This window comes from Chiloscyllium punctatum, chromosome 8, assembly GCF_047496795.1.
Source record: "Chiloscyllium punctatum isolate Juve2018m chromosome 8, sChiPun1.3, whole genome shotgun sequence".
NCBI classification, from domain to species: domain Eukaryota; kingdom Metazoa; phylum Chordata; class Chondrichthyes; order Orectolobiformes; family Hemiscylliidae; genus Chiloscyllium; species Chiloscyllium punctatum.
In genome coordinates, this window is record NC_092746.1 from 29,406,946 (window position 1) to 29,423,649 (window position 16,704).

General features: G+C 38.6%; 1 protein-coding gene across 1 annotated transcript in view; it reads left to right on the forward strand.

Annotated features, from left to right (window-relative positions):
• tomm7 (translocase of outer mitochondrial membrane 7 homolog (yeast)) overlaps nt 1-16,379 on the forward strand; it is a 31,406-nt gene extending 15,027 nt beyond the window's left edge. The window contains exons 2-3 of the mRNA XM_072575315.1: nt 8,192-8,240; nt 15,785-16,379. Of these exons, the coding sequence (XP_072431416.1) occupies nt 8,192-8,240; nt 15,785-15,800 (65 nt within the window). The 3' untranslated portion in view covers nt 15,801-16,379. The remainder of the gene's footprint in view (nt 1-8,191; nt 8,241-15,784) is intronic.
• The last annotated feature ends 325 nt before the right edge of the window (nt 16,380-16,704 follow it).

A 16,704-nucleotide genomic window follows, 5' to 3' on the forward strand; every position in this document is an offset into this window, starting at 1 on the left:
CAAAAACCGAAATTGCTGGAAAAACTCAGTCAATCTGGCAGCTGCTGTGGACAGAAATTAGAGTTAATATTTCAGGTTCAGTGACCCTCCAAAATGGGAAATAGCAGAGGTTCTGACTATTATTTTCACATTCTCTGCTGGACTAATGTTTGCATAGTTTTCTTTTAAAAATGGAGGAAGCAATAGGTGAAGTATTTTTAAAAAAAGTTTGACTACTTTGATTGTATATTTTCATGGTGAGTTAAGAGGGTTTATCAGTTCGCCTTTGAAAAGGCTGCATGTTGCACACTAGCCAAAAAAACTTAAGTCCACAGAATCCAAAATTTTCTCAACATAGGCCAAATGACCTCTGTGCCATAAATTTATGGAGAGGTGATAGCCTTGTGGTATTATTACTGGACTATTAATACAGAGGGCTATGTCCTGGGGACCTGGATTCAAATCCTGCCATTCCAGAAGGTGAAATAGATGGTGGAACTTGAATTCGATAAAAATCTCGAATTAAGAATCTAATGATGTCCATGAATCCATTGTCAATTGTTGGAAAAATCCATCAGGTTCACAAACATCCTTTAGGGAAAGAAGCTGCCATTTTTGTCTGGTCTGGCCTGGCCTGGCCTGGCCTATATGTGACTGTAGATACACAGTTATGTGGTTGACTCTTAATAAGGGATGGACAATAAATGCTGGCCTTGCCAGTGGTGCTCTCATCCTGTAAATGAATTAATAAACAATTTGTTTTCATATTTCTAAGACCAGCTTCATATAGACATAAGAAATTAAGGAACAGAGGTAATTAATTTCATTTCTTGAGCTTAATTCCTTGTCTTCAATACATTTAACTCTGCATCCACAAACCCCTGGGATAGAGAATTCCAAAGAACCACAAGCTTTTGAACGAAGATTTTTTTCTCCTGTTCTAAATGATAAACCTTTTTTAAAAAATGTTTCAGTATCTCATTCCCACCTTTTGCTTAAAAATTGGTCAGCTCTTCCTTGCATTTGGATGGATAACACTGTTGGTCTCCAGCATTTGTTGTTCTACTCAAGTTGATGCATAATGGGAAAGAAACACTCTTTAGGCTTGTAATTATCTCGGAGTCCTTGAATAAAGCAACAGCAATAGTAGTAAAATGCTCAATTTACAGCCCAACAGTCGTTAATTGATAAAACAATATTTATAGTAAAATATTAATTTTAAGTCTGCATTGCTATATCATGTCCATAACTGTAAAGAAGTGGTTATCTACACACATGCTTCTGTCTTCAAGTCCCAATAATGCTTGGTGCCTTGAAGTAGCTTCTTACAGATATATGACATTGTGATTTGTGGGGGAAAAATGAAATGTTGGCTGCTGTCACTCTCTTGGGTAAATTCCAAGACCCATCATGGAAGTGATCTTCTTCATGTCATGGGACATTCTCTTAAAAAAAACCTACCACTCCTTACTCAGCAGTTTTAAAAACAGGAACAAAACAGATTTGGGAGCTTTTTATAAATTCCTTCACTGTTATTTAAAACAGCTTTATTCTATTAATAATGTTGTTAAAAACCACACGTGAATTATGTTTAGTCCTTATTTGAATTTTTTGTAATTTGCATGTCTTTTAGAAATTAATTGGTGACTCATTTTGGAATTGGGACCACAGTGAAGACTCCTACTGCCTGATCCCATTTGTTAATGGCAATATGCAATTTTATGTTGTGTATTATTTTTGATATTTTTCTGATGATATTTAATGATGTAGTTGTCTCTTGGTGTTTTTTTTGTATCTGCTCAAGTGCAGCAGTATAACTCGACAGAGAAAATCTCTCATGCAGATCCATGTGAAACATCCTTTGGGAGGCAGTCCTGTCCTGTTTGGGTTGGAAAGTGCCTGGATTATTATTGTGTTGTATCAAAAATAATTTTAGAAAGTTTCTTTGGCACCTGATAAATTTATGTCGTTAATTTAAATGTTTTGAGATTGTCAAAATTCCTGCCTGCTCTCAACGTACAGGAGAAGTTAATGTTGGAGAGCAGATCTGTGTATCTGTAAGAGTGTATAGAACTATCTGCAAACCTTGAAGCTAATGTAGTACAGACTGCTCATCTGTAGTGAAAGCAGTGTTTTAACCGGTCTTTCATAACTGCAGTAAAGAATGTACTCCAATAACTTTATCTTTCATTCAATCTGTGTGTCCTGAAACAATATTCTGTCTTACACATAAGTTGTGAGCACTGAATTCTTTCTTTTTCTGTTGAGTTATCTTGATGAATTGAATAATGGAATTATTAGCTTGTAATGTAAAACATTCGATTGTACAGTGTACTGTACAAGATTCTTATAAGATTACTGATTACAGAAAATGTCCTCTGTGCTATTGTAAATAATTTGGCAAGTTTCTGGCTTTACAGTCATTGGTATTTCCTGTAAATGAATAAATTCATGAAACATTAGTTTGTGTTAACTAGTTAGTGATTTTAATCAGTCTGTTTGGGTGTTATGGTACACCTCCAAGGCAGGTGGGGTTTGAACCTGGACCTTATGACCCAGAAGCAGGGACACTACAACTGCACGATAGCCCTATTAACTAGTTAGATATATTTTTAATCAACGTATGCAGATATGTTATGGCACACCTCTGGAGCAAGTGGAACTAAAACCTGGGCCTTCTGATCCATATGTGTCACAAGCGATACCTATTAATTAGAAGCTGAGTTTGGTCACTGACTAGTGACAAGTGGCAACTTCTGCTTTTATGTTATAAGATCTAGGAGGAGAGGGACCTGTGTCTTTGTGCACTGATGTGGCATGATAGATGGAGAGAGCAGTAAGTAAAGCATATAGTCTCCTGGGTTTTATTATTGGGGCAAAGAGTACAGAGCTGAAAAATGTGTTGTTGGAAAAGCGCAGCAGGTCAGACAGCATCCAAGGAGCAAGAGAATCGACGTTTCGGGCATAAGCCCTTTTTCAGGAATGAGCAAGGTGTGCCAAGCAGGCTAAGATAAAAGGTAGGGAGCAGGGACTTAGGGGAGGGGCGTTGGGAATGTGATAGGTGGAAGGAGTTTAAGATGAGGGGGTGGGGGCGCAGAGGTCGGGAAAAAGATTGCAGGTCAAGAAGGTGGTGCTGAGTCCGAGGGTTGGGACTGAGATAAGGTGGGGGGAGCGGAAATGAAGCTGGAGAAATCTGCATTCATCCCTTGTGGTTGGAGGGTTCCTAGGCGGACAGTGAGGCGCTCTTCCTCCAGGCGTCGTGTTGCCATGGTCTGGCGATGGAGGAGGCCATGGGCCTACATGTCCTTGGTGGAGTGGGAGGGGGAGTTAAAGTGTTCAGCCACGGGGCGGTTGGGTTGGTTGGTGCGGGTGTCCCAGAGGTGTTCTCTGAAACGATCCGCAAGTAGGCGGCCTGTCTCCCCAACATAGAGGAGGCCACATCGGGTGCAGCGGATGCAGTAAATGGTGTGTGGTGGAGCAGGTGAATTTGTGACGGATATGGAAGGATCCCTTGGGGCCTTGGAGGGAAGTGAGGGGGGAGGTGTGGGCGCAAGTTTTGCATTTCTTGCGGTTGCAGGGGACTGTGCCGGGAGTAGAGGTTGGGTTGGTGGGGGATGTGGACCTGACGAGGGAGTCGCAGAGGGAGTGATCTTCCCGGAATGCTGATAGGGGAGGGGAGGGAAATATATCCTTGATGGTGGGGTCTGTTTGGAGGTGGCAGAAATGACGAAGGTTGATACGATGTATCTGGAGGTTGGTGGGGTGGTAGGTGAGGACCAGTGGCGTTCTGTCCTGGTTGTGATTGGAAGGGCGGGGTTCAAGGGGAGAGGAGCGGGAAGTGGAGGAGATGCGGTGGAGAGCATCGTCAACCACGTCTGAGGGGAAATTGCGGTCTTTGAAGGAGGAGGCCCTCTGGGTTGTTCGGTATTGGTGAATCTGCCGCATGTGCTCACAGGAGAACCAATTCCAATACCGAACAACCCAGATGGCCTCCTTCAAATGCCGCAATTTCTCCTCAAGATATGTTTGACGATGCTCTCCATCGCATCTCCTCCACTTCCCACTCCTCTGCCCTTGAACCCCGCCCCTCCAATCGCCACCAGGACAGAACCCCACTGGTCCTTACCACCCCACCAACTTCCAGATACACCTTATCATCCTTCGTCATTCCCGCCACCTCCAAACAGACCCCACCACCAAGAATACATTTCCCTCCCCTCCCCTATCAGCATTCCAGAAAGACCACTCCCTCCGCAACTCCCTCATCAGGTCCACACCCCCCACCAACCCAACCTCCACTCGCGGTACCTTCCCCTGCAACCGCAAGAAATGCAAAACTTGCGCCCACACCTCCCCCCTCACTTCCCTCTAAGGCCCCAAGGGATCCTTCCATATCTGTCACAAATTCACCTGCACCTCCATACACATCATTTACTGCATCCGCTTCACCCAATGTGGCCTCCTCTACGTTGGGGAGACAGGCCGCCTACTTGCAGATAGTTTCAGAGAGCACCTCTGGGACACCCACACCAACCAATCCAACCGCCCCGTGGCTGAACACTTTAACTCCCCCTCCCACTCCACCAAGGACATGCAGGTCCTTGGCCTCCTCCATCGCCAGACCATGATAACACGACACCTGGAGGAAGAGCGCCTCACTGTCCGCCTAGGAATCCTCCAACCACACGGGATGAATGCAGATTTCTCCAGCTTTCTCATTTTCCCCTCCCCCCACCTTATCTCAGTCCCAACCCTCAGACTCAGCACTGCCTTCTTGACCTGCAATCTTCTTCCTGACCTCTCCGCCAGCCCCCCCCGGCCCATCACCCTCACCTTAACCTCCTTCCACCTATCGCATTCCCATTGCCCCTCCCCCAAGTCCCTCCTCCCTACCTTTTATCTTAGCCTGCTTGGCAAACCTTCCTCATTCCTGAAGAAGGGCTTATGTCCGAAACGTTGATTCTCCTGCTCCTTGGATGCTGCCTGACCTGCTGCGATTTTTCAGCTCTGATCACCAGCATCTGCAGTCCTCACTTTTTTCTCCAAAGCGTACAAGAGCAAGGGACTGATGCTGAACTTATAAAAGACACTTGTTAGACTTCGGCTGGAGTATTATGTACAGTTGTGGTCACCACATTCTAGAAGGGATATGAATGCTTTAGAGAGAGAGAACACTGAAGAGATTTACAACAATAGTTTTAGGAATGAGAAATTTCAGTTATAATGGGTAATTTGGAGAATTTTGGATCGTTCTTGGAGAGATGATTAAGTTTCAAAATCATGTGGTGGCTTGATACAGTAGATTAGGGAAAACTGTTCCACTTTTAAAAGGATCAAGAATGAATAACATCGATTTAAAATGACTTGTTAAAAGAAGCAACAGTGATGTGACAAAAAAAATCACATGGATAGTATGAGTTTGGGATGCACTACCTGGAAGAATGGGAGAGACAGTTCAATTGAGGTGTTTGAGAGGGCATTGAATGATTATTTAAATTGGAATAAGGTATAATGATATAGGGAAATGCTGGAGAATAGCACCAAATTGTGGCACTCGTTTGAAGTGCCAGTGCAAATACAATTGTATGACCTTCTTCAAAGCTGTAACACTTCTGTGAAGTGGCAGTGGATTGATGTTTTTTAATAAAAGATATTTTGCTGACATAATGAATGGACCTCTTGCCTCTGCCTGTGAACAGGTTTTCCTGTCTAATGTTTTAGTAGTAGACAAGCTGGAGGCTGGGAGAACACAGCAAGTTAGGCAGCATCAGGAGGTGGAGAAGTCAATATTTCGGCTATAACCCTTCTTCCTGAAGAAGGATTATACCCGAAATGTCGACTTCTCTACTTCCTGATGCTGCCTGGCTTGCTGTGTTCTTCCAGCCTCCTTGTCTACTTAAGAAAACTGCAGATGTTGGAATCTAGTCTCAAATGTTTTAAGAAAGCAATGAATTTTTGAGGGTACTACATGATTTAAAAATTGAGAATGTATTGGTGTTGGTATGCATTCATTTTTGATGTTATGTCGCTTTTGGCTTCTGTAGAATTTCATCCAAAATGCATGTATGGAATTTCTTTGCTTCAGTTTTTGAAATATACATGAACTAGTAGAATGTGTGTTTACTTTTTTCAGTTTAGATTTATTTGAACCTTATACAGCTTTTATACAAGGCAGTTGAGCACATTTCACAACTAAGCTATTTTCCAATCACAGTTCAGTCACTCAGAGTGGACCAGTTTTTTAGGCATTAAACATGGGGTGTCAGAATCAAATTCTCAGTTGTCAGGTACGAAGTGAGACTTAAACTAACTACATGGCCGGCAGGAAAGAATACGACCGGGAAAAGATGAAGAGATTAGAAGAGGTAAAAAAGAATTGGATTCAAAATGAACTATGAAATTAAGTTATCAAAAAACATAAAACCAAACAGAAAAATATTTTATTGGCACAAAAATAAAGTCAGAATGGGCATAGAGTCGCTTGGAATAATGTGACAGATAATAATAACGAAATGATGAAACTATTAGATAGTGACTCAGATTCACTATTTGCTAGTGATCAAGACAGGCTGACATGACATGACAGATTAGAAATGAGAACTGTTTAAAATAGAACAATGAAATCTTAAATAAACTGATCATATGGACAGAGAATTCCCTGGTTTGGATGAGATACATCCACATATTTAAAAATAAGCTAGCGGATGCCGGAGGCATTACTGCACATTTTTAATAATTAGTTTGAAAAAAAATTATAGTGTCAGAAGGCTGGCATATAGTAAATGTTAACTGTACTTAAGAAGGAAAATAAAACATGCCCAGTGAACTATAGACCCGTCAGCTTAACACTGGAGCAAAAATGTTGAATTCACACTAAAGGAGAGAATGGAAGAATATCTTGATACGATAATAAATAGTCAGTGAACTTTCAAAGAGCAAATGGTGTTTTACCAATTTCATTAAATATTTCAAGCAGAAATGGCATATGTAAGCAGGGTAATACTATAGGTGTAATTTATCGAATTTTTAAAAGCCCTTTGAAGTACATAATAGACTAATAAATAAAGTTAAAGAATGCAGAGTTAGAGAATAGTAGCATAGGATGCTACTTAATTTCAGATAGAGAGTAGTTACTCAACACATCAGATGGAAAATGATGGTTCGCAATCAATATTCGGCCGATTGTTCACAATTTGTCGTTGCAATTTAGTCTTTGGGATCAAAACCACTTTCCAAATTTGTAATAGTACTGAATTGGAGGGAATTTTCAATACTGAGGAGAATTGTAACAAAATGCAAAAAGATATTCAGAAATTTTTGCAATTGACATTGGCAAATGTAAGCATGAGTTAATGTGATGCCTTACATTTTGGCTAGAAAATATGGAGGTTTTATATTCGAGAAAGAAGAATTGAAATGGGGTAAAGGAGCAAAGGGATCTGGGAGTATAAATATTAAAGACAAAGAATAGTGACACAGGTTAACAAGATAATGTTTTTAACAAGTTAAGGTTTAAGAAAGAACTGAAAAGTGAAGAACTTACGGTAAATTTGCATTGAACTAAGTTAGACCATGTCTGGAGAGGTACCATACAATTCTAGCTATGCCTTCACCCTGACATTCTTAGATAACCCCAGTCTCGAATTCTTCCACTTTTCATGCTCCAGTGTAGCCCCTTTGACAGAATGGTAGCACTCTTCAAAAACAAGTGTTTCATGCTGCTGCATAGGTATCCACTGGCTTTAGTCAAGCTAATTTTATACATCACCTGTCTTTTGAATTCCAGTGGAGAAGAGACCTCATTGCATGAGGTATGTGGTGTCGCCTCGGGATGAAGATACAGAGTGATAATCTCCTGTACAGCTCACTCTTGCAAAATAAAAAATATAATCAGGGATCAATGGGACTGAAATCATGAGTGTTTCAGACATCAAAAGGTTTTCTTGCTTTTTGCATCAGTGGAGTTTAAGGTTTGCGCATGAATCCTTATGTACTTCAAATAGAGACTAACCTGATTACTGTAATTTTGTTTGCCAGTGTATATAATACATGTTTTTGTTGCCCATTAGTCTCTGACTGAAGAAGTATGAAGTTTCTGCTGTATTATGGAGACAGTAAATCTATCTTATTGCTGTGCTTAGATTTAATTATATTTCATGTTTGTCATTGACTATTTGGATTTGTTGTAAATACTTATTTTATTTCCCTGCAGGTTTTAGGAGAGGTGGCGACCCAGGCATGCCAGAGCCCAACCTTCTAAGGTAGGTATCTGAAACTGGCAAGGTCACTCAATTTAATGTACTTATTGTTCTTTGAACAGCCTCCAGTAACCCAGAACTTTCAGTGTGGGTGAAGCACAAGTCAGCCTCTAAGTTGTTCCCTGTGTGAAACTATAAAAAGATTAAAATGGCTTTTGTACTTAAAAGAATTGGCCATGCACTGCAAAAATAATTAGATGTAACATTATGTATGAATACTCCTAAATTTTTGATAAAGTGGCATGATGTTGTAGTTGCATGCATTTTACTTTTGGAGTGATTTAAAAAGTTGTTTTATATCTGCACTTCTTCATGCAGTGATTTCTCAATCCTACCGAGTGTTTGGACGAAGTTGCTGATTGGAATTACTTTAGTCTCGATTCTCTACAAGTTATAACAGACATAATAGCTAGTTTCTCCATCTAGTGCTTAATTGTAACAGATTTGTCATTGTTTACAGACTGCTAATGTATCACATGTCCTGCTAATGTATCACATGTCCAACACAGGAACAGTCTATTCAGCTCAGTTGATCAATTTATTCTGCACATAAGCCTTCTATCAACTCTCCTCTTCAAACCTGAGCAGCAACATACTCTTCTATTTCTTTTCCCCTCATGAGTACTTAATTCCTCTTAAATTCATTGCCATCTGTCTCGCCACTACTCGTAACATATTCCCCACACTGGGTAAAGAGTCGGTTTATTTAAGTTCCCTGTGGGATTTATTTCTGATTACCTTGCATTTATGGTCCCTCTGTTTATTCTATCTGAGAAGCAGAAGCATCTTCACCATGTCAACACTAATCTTGAGACTGCTGTTGAGTGGCATTACTGACATTATCATCCCTTTGGCTTTCTAGCTTATTGAGTAGTTTTGAGTAATTATAGTCTCTTATATTTAATTTAAATTTGTCAATGTCTTTTTTATAAGAGAAAAATCTGTTTCTGTTGCCACTTAAAAGAAATTAATATTGTCCTTTTTGTCTGCATGATAGTCAAATTAGATGTCAATTGCCAGGATTTGTTTATTTTTGTTTACCTTTAGTTTTATTTCCCTCTTCCTCTTTGGCTTTTAGTGTGGCCTTTTGCAAGTAGAGCTCTTGTTGTTCAGTGTATGAACTAATTCTACATCCTATTAATGTTCTTTTTTTGAACATGTCCCACTGATCATTTATTGTTGTACCCATTAACAGACTTGCCCAATTTATTGTGCATAAAGTCCATCTCATTACATTAAAGTCAGCCTCACCCAAATCTTGAATTTTAGAATGTTTTAAGTTTCTTCTTGTTAACCACTATACTGAATTTGATGTTATGTTTGTTACTTGGTAAATGTTCACACATTGTAAAGTTATTATTTAAAATGAACAAAACCAAATTTGTGTGTGGAATGCCTCTCATTAGTTTCTCCAATAATATATCCTAGAACTATCATGGCACATTCTCAAGAAATTCACTGTGTATCTGATTTCTGCTGGCCTGTTTATTCCCATCAGCACAAAAGTTGATGTTCCAATTTAAATCTCTCCTGTTCTGATGCTTGTCTATTCTGAATTCATTTTTGTCATACCCTCCAAGTTGAATTTATGCAGTAGATCATTCAATCTTTTCCTTATATTTCTTGCATCTGTGTAAAGAGCGCTCATTTGGGACACAATTCCTAACCTGCCTTATACTCTAATGTTTTGTTAACATGTCTCTTATTTCTGTTAATTGGTTTAATCACTTCATTCCTTTTTCTCTCCTCTTTAAATGTGACCACTAAATCTCAATTTCTGACTGCTGCATAATCTCCCCCCTTGACTATTTATGAAGTATTATTTGTATTATGATTAAAGACAAATGTCGCTAATATCACAATTAACTTCTTACTCAGTTGACTCTTTCCAGTTCTTCTTGAACGGCTGAGATGGTTTTAGGACTTATTTTTGGCTCTGGTAGCCGAAATGTCCTTTCAATTCAGACAACTTGAACACTTTTGAACAAGTTCTGATCAACTTGGAAACTTCTGTACCAACTCTCAGTTTGTACACTTCACAAACTAAAACCCTTTTGTTGTGTGAAAATTGTTCTCTTAATCAGAAAATATGGCTTGTTTATGCTAATGAAATTTCTCTTTCAATCTGATCTCCTGATTATTTTGAACCGAAATCAAATCTAAACTAATGGCCCCGATCTGTTTTTTCCATTGTGGTAAACTCAAACTGCATAACCATTTTGTCATTTAACACCACAAGTATCCTTAACTGAATTGTGAGTTTTCTTGAAAATGGTACATTTAGGGTGCTATAACAGTTGACTTTCTGATTTGTTTTAAAGGGCTACCTTCGCAGAGTTGAAATCAAAACTTAAACCCTAAGTGATAATGTTGTATATCTTTATCACACCGAATTAACCTTCTACTCACTGCTATTAAGAAAACTTGTTTTGACCGTACTTGTCCTTTTATGTAGTTGATGAGCTATCTTGTGGAATGGTTGAAGCTGTCAAAATACTTGTCATGAATTGAAATACTCCGATAATGTGAGCAAATAAAGGAAAAAAAGCAGAATATTATTTAAATTGATAATTACTACAGAATGTCAAGTTGCAAAGATATTTAAGTGTTCTTGTGGCATGAATCACAGTATGCAGGTACTGTAATCAAGCACGTGATGTAATGTTGGCCTTTTATCTCAAAGCATATAAAATGGAGGAATATTAATAAAACTATCCAAAGCATGAGATAGCCCAGACCTGGAATACTGTGGACAGTTTTGGTCTACTTATCTAAGGAAATATTTACTGGTATTGGAAGCAGTCAAAAGAAGGTTTGAGGTTGATCCCATGTGTGGAGGAACTGTCTTGAGAAATTGAGTAGATTGTGCATTAATCATTAAGCTACAGAAGAATTAGGTGACTTTATTGAAGCATGCAAGATTATTAATAGGACTTGACAGCATGGATGCGGAATGGTTGTTACCCATTATGGGAGAGTCTAGAACCAGAAGGCGCAATCTCAAAATAAGGGCAAGAGATGAGGAATTTCATCTGAGGGTAGGGATTCTGTGGAATTCTTTACAACCGAGTGTTGCAGAGACTGGGTTAAGTATATTCAAGGAGTAGGAGAATCTGTAGAGAGAGGAGGAGATTGGATGCTGCCTGACCAGCTGTGCTTTTCCAGCACCATACTATCGACTTTGATCTGCAGCCCTCACCTTTTCCTAAGTATATTCAAGGGTGAGATTTTTAATCAGGAAAGGAATCAAGGGTTATGGGGAAAATACAGAGAAGTGGGGTTGAGAATTATCAGATCTTCCATGATCTCACTGAAATGAGGATCAGACTCAATGGGCTGAATGGCCTATTTCTATTCCTATATAGTAATTAGGAAGATTAATGGATTCTGTTTTTTATTTTGAGAAAAACTGAATATAAATGTAAATATATTATTATGCTTCAGCTGTACTGGACATTGCTGAGACTACATTTTGAATACTGTGTGTAGTTTTGGTCTCAGAATGTAAATGCATTGGAAGTGGAAGCTTAGATTCATTTGAGGCCTTAATCTATGACGATAGATTAGTCAATGTTGGCTTGTTTCCACTGGAATTTAAAACAGAGAGGGGTGACTTGATTGAGTTGTAAAAGATCCTGACTTATGTTGACAAGGCGGGTATGATAAGGATGTTTCTTAAGGGTCAGTTCAGAAATGGGGCAACTGTTTCAAAATTAGAGGCATCTCTTTCTATCATGACAGATGAGGATAGTTTTTTGTTTGAGGTGTTTGCTTTTCCTTGCCTTGGAAAGCAATGAGTTGGAATCAGTAAATATTTTTAAGACAGAGCAGGATGAATTCTTGTGAGGCAAAGGGTCCAAAGTTTGAGGGATAGATGAGAATGTGGTATTTGAAAGACAAACAGATAACTATGAACTTATAGAATGGTGGAGCAGGCTTGAGGGGCTGATGTGTCAATTTCTGCTCCTATTTTGTACATTTGTATGTCAGTTACCCTGAAATTTTAATTGGTTGAAAATTTCTCTGAACATGTACTTAGCCACTTGACTACTGTTTTGTAACAAATAGAATTCTCTAAGAATAGAGATTTAATTCATAAAAGCAAATTTTAAAATTAATGTTAAATGAATCTTGAAATAGTACTTGCCTGATGTGAATCTCAAAAAAGATTACATTGAGAGATGGGGCAAAGTAGGGAAACTTGAAAGGAGAAATAGTTCATCTTATCATTTTTAATTGTCTATTTTTATTTTGCTCTTACAGTTAGGGAATTTTGCTGAAGAATATAAGCCAAAACATTTGTAAGCAAAAGAAAATTCCTGGGATCTTCCAATAGTTAAATTTTTGAGTTATGGGTGTATTTAGCATCCATGGCTATTTAATTAAGGATTGATAAATATCATGTTATTTGTATTAATTATGTGAAATTTTTGATGGATGTCCAAAAGCCACATGATAGCTGCAAAGAAAATAACTTATTGGGCTCTGGGGGGTAGCACAGTTATCTGCCACGCCAGCAATTTTGAATGAAATTAACTATGGCATCTTAAGATTCTGCAGCCAATACCCATCAGCTTCATACCTGTTCTTAACCATTTGTTAAAATAAATTGTTGAACAATTCATTGAACGTGGTTGATATATTCAGCTTAAGATGGTAGGCAGTATGATCACATGGGCTTCAGTTTTGGGTTGATTGTTTTGACATTGTGGATAAAGTTATTTGAGAAAGGAATATTTTTGATTTGCTTATTCTTTTTCCTTTTCAACCTACTGTATAGGATATTGTGCCCAAGACAATATTTAGCTGTCTCTGGCTGCAATGATGCTGCTACAGGAAGTTAAAGCTCACAACTGTCATTCTCACCATTCTGTGTGGCAGGCAGAGTGGTGTTGGCAGTTTAGGAAACCCCTCTTTCCACTAACCAGCCTGCTCTACATTTTAATAATTCTGACATTTCTAACTTAAATCTGTTCCTCTTGACTTTGAGCCACCTGTATAATAGACAAGAGCAAAGTCCTTCCATCAGTTATACAGAAACACAGAATTTAGGAGCAGGAGATGGCTATTTGACCCTCAAGCCTGTTCCATCATTCAATATATCATGTCAGATCGTTGAACTCAATACCCTAATCCCACCCTCCCCCAATATCCCCTTTTCCCTTTAGCCATGAGCTGTATCTACCTCCTCAAACACTTTCTGTGGTAGCAAATTCCACAGGCTCACCATTCTGGGTGAAGATACTTCTTCTCGTTCTCTGTCCTAAAAGGTTTACCCCTTATCCTTAAACTGTAACCCCGGGTCTGGACTCCCTGACATTGGGAATATCTTTTCTGCATCTAACCTGTCTTCTGGGTCTGGACACCCCAACATTTTATAGGCTTCTATGAAATCGCCCACCCCTATCATTCTTCTAAATTTCAGTGAATCCTAACTGACTCAATTTTTCTGCATAAATTTGTCCTGTCATCCCAGGATACAAGTTGGTAAGTAAATGTTCGCTGCACTCCCTTCATAACAAGATAAGGAGACCAAAACTGTACACTACCCAATGCAGTGTATAATTGCAACAAGACACTTTTGTTCCTGTACTTGAATCCTCTGTTATGAAGCATAACATGCAGTTTGCCGCCTTTACTGCCTGCTGCATTTGCACAGTTACTTTCAGTTACTAGGATGACCAGGTCTCATTGAAGATTCCCCTCTCTCAATTTACAGCCATTCAAATAAGTCTCCCATCCTATTTTCCCAACCAAATTGGATAACCTCACTCATATCTGCAAAATACTGCACCTGCCATGCATATGCCCATTCACTCTACCTGTCCAAATCACACTGCAATACCCCCTCTACACCCGCCTCACAGCTCACCCTCCTACCCAACTTTGTGTCATCTGCAAATGTTGAGAGATTCTATTTAGTTCCCTCATCTAAATTATTAACATATATATTGTGAATAGCTGGGGTCCTGCTTCATACATGTGATTTTCTACATGGCACTTCCTCTGGAACCATAGGGCAGAAACTAAATGCATCCACTGTAGAATAAAAACAAAGGGACACTTCCATGGGGCGACTTCAGTTTTGTATGAAGAACTTTGGGAGAAAAGCAGTCACTTTTTTAGGAAACAAACATATGCAGGGACAAGGAAAAATACTACAATCTGAGTTTGTTTTATTTTTATAAAACTGCTGTATTTGCTTATCATAATAGATAATTTTGTTTTGAGGTTGCACATTGGCCTTTTCATGTTGATTGCAATTGAATGCCCTGAGATGGAGAAATAGAAATATCAATTATTTGATCAGTTGTTCTGTGATTTCTCAATTATACCCACAACTTGAACAGAGTGGGCTAGATGTTAAGGTTTGTCTTCTCACAGCTAGGTCTGTGCTCCTGACCTCATTCTGAAGAATGCTGTTTTGATGCTGTTTCTCCTGTGGAGAACAGATGAAATGAGCATAGAGTACTCTGCTACTTTCTCCCCACCCCCACCCTCCTCTCATTTATCTCTGCACCCTGCAGGCACTCTGCCTCTATTCCTGATGAAAGGCTTTTGCCCGAAATGTCGATTTTCCTGCTCCTTGGATGCTGCCTGAATTGCTGTGCTTTTCCAGCACCACTCTAATCTAGAATGTGGTTTCCAGCATCTGCAGTCCTTGTTTTTACCGAAGAGATGAAATGTACAATTAACAGTCATGGCCTGCTTATTTGAAGTAAAACAGTGGGCTGAAATAATCATAGAAACTAATTGCTTCATTCTAGTGGCAGTGAATTCAATGATACGCTATTCAGTTTCTCAAGCCTGATCTGCCATTTAGTTAGATCACAGCTGAGCTGTATCTGAATTGCATTCACCTGCCTTGGTTTCATATACTTCAATACTCTTAGCTAATTAAAAAAAGTCTTAGTTTTCAGTTGGCCTACCTCTCACCTCTGCAACTAAATCCAAGTGGACTGTTCATTTTTAAATGCTTTGCTGAACTGCAATATTCAGATAATTTGCTTGCTTTTAGATTTCCTGGCTCTTCAGTCTCATTCACGTTCTCATTTGCAAAAATGCAGCTGACGTTCCTAATTTTCTTACCAAAGTGCATCATCTCGCATGTAGCTGTTAAAGTTAATTTACCGTGTAACTGTCTCATCTGCAAGTTTTCTGATGTCCTTTTATTTCATTCTTCTGTTGTACTGCTATTTGATATTGTATTGCTTGTTCCTGAGTTCAAATTATTAATGTTAATTGGAAAGAACTTTACCTGCACCCCTCTTTGTGGAACTGTACTTTATGCCTTCCAACTTGGGGGGACAAAAATGTACCTTTACAATAGCTCTCTGTTTCCTATATTTTGTAAGTCAATTTGCTTAGTTATTTGACACTGCTCCAAATATCTCCTATCCATTATCTTCTAACTGTTAACACAAGGTTGCATATCCAGTCCTTCGTAACTGCACCTCAATACAGTCATTTAATCAGAACAGTCTTTGTTTATTTGTGTACAATTTAGTTGCATTCACAATTTAATTGTCTGCATTTTTGATTTCTAGTTTGCTGTGGGGATGAAAATAGTGCAGCAGAAGTTCTACATTTCCATTTTGACTGGAAGTACTCTCTGAAGAAAATTGGGAAGAACAGACCATTGCAGTTGGCAGGTGCAATGCCTGAGTTCACTATTTTACTGATCTACAGCAATAGATTTTCCAGCAGGGTAGTTATGGGCTGTCTTGTTTTCCTAAAAAATTAGCTGCATTTGTGGCTACTGTGTTTCAGTTTATGTAACCTTCTTATAGGGAAGAAATAATCAAGAGAGAAAACTTATCCAAAAATGGCTAGATAAAATTTGCAGTATGCATGTTTGTAAGTTTCCTTGGTTTAAAAGCTAAGTAAATGCACTTTTAAAATGTGAAGCCACATTGTATAAACCTGCATATAGTGAAGAATCTAACTATTGAGTTTTTGTTAAGATAATGGATTTAATACTTGACTACTAATTCCTGGATATACTTTACTTGAAAATGTTGTAATTTTCAAGTTCATGATGTACTTTATAAATTTTGCTTTGAGATTTGACTATTGCAATGGAAATGTGAATTGGATATTTGTCAATTTGATTAGTTTTCATTAAACCAACAATAAACTCATTGTTCTTGTGTTACTGATTATATAAAAAAAAGTGTGTATGATAGCCTAAAAAATATTGTTTTTCTTCCTCATATAGGGTAAAATATTATACTGTTATGTAAAGAATGTTAATAGCAAACGTCTTTTGGGGAAACTACATCAATGTTATCAGGGTTAGGACCAAATTCTTGTACACCCTGCCTACTATAGATGGACACAGAATTTGGAAAGGAATTTCAGAGGGAGAAACAGATCACAATCTGGAATTACTTCTTTAATTAAAGTTTGCAGATAATTTCTACATAGCATTCAACAAGTAGAGAGAGGTTTCAAGGTGCAGGTTAGA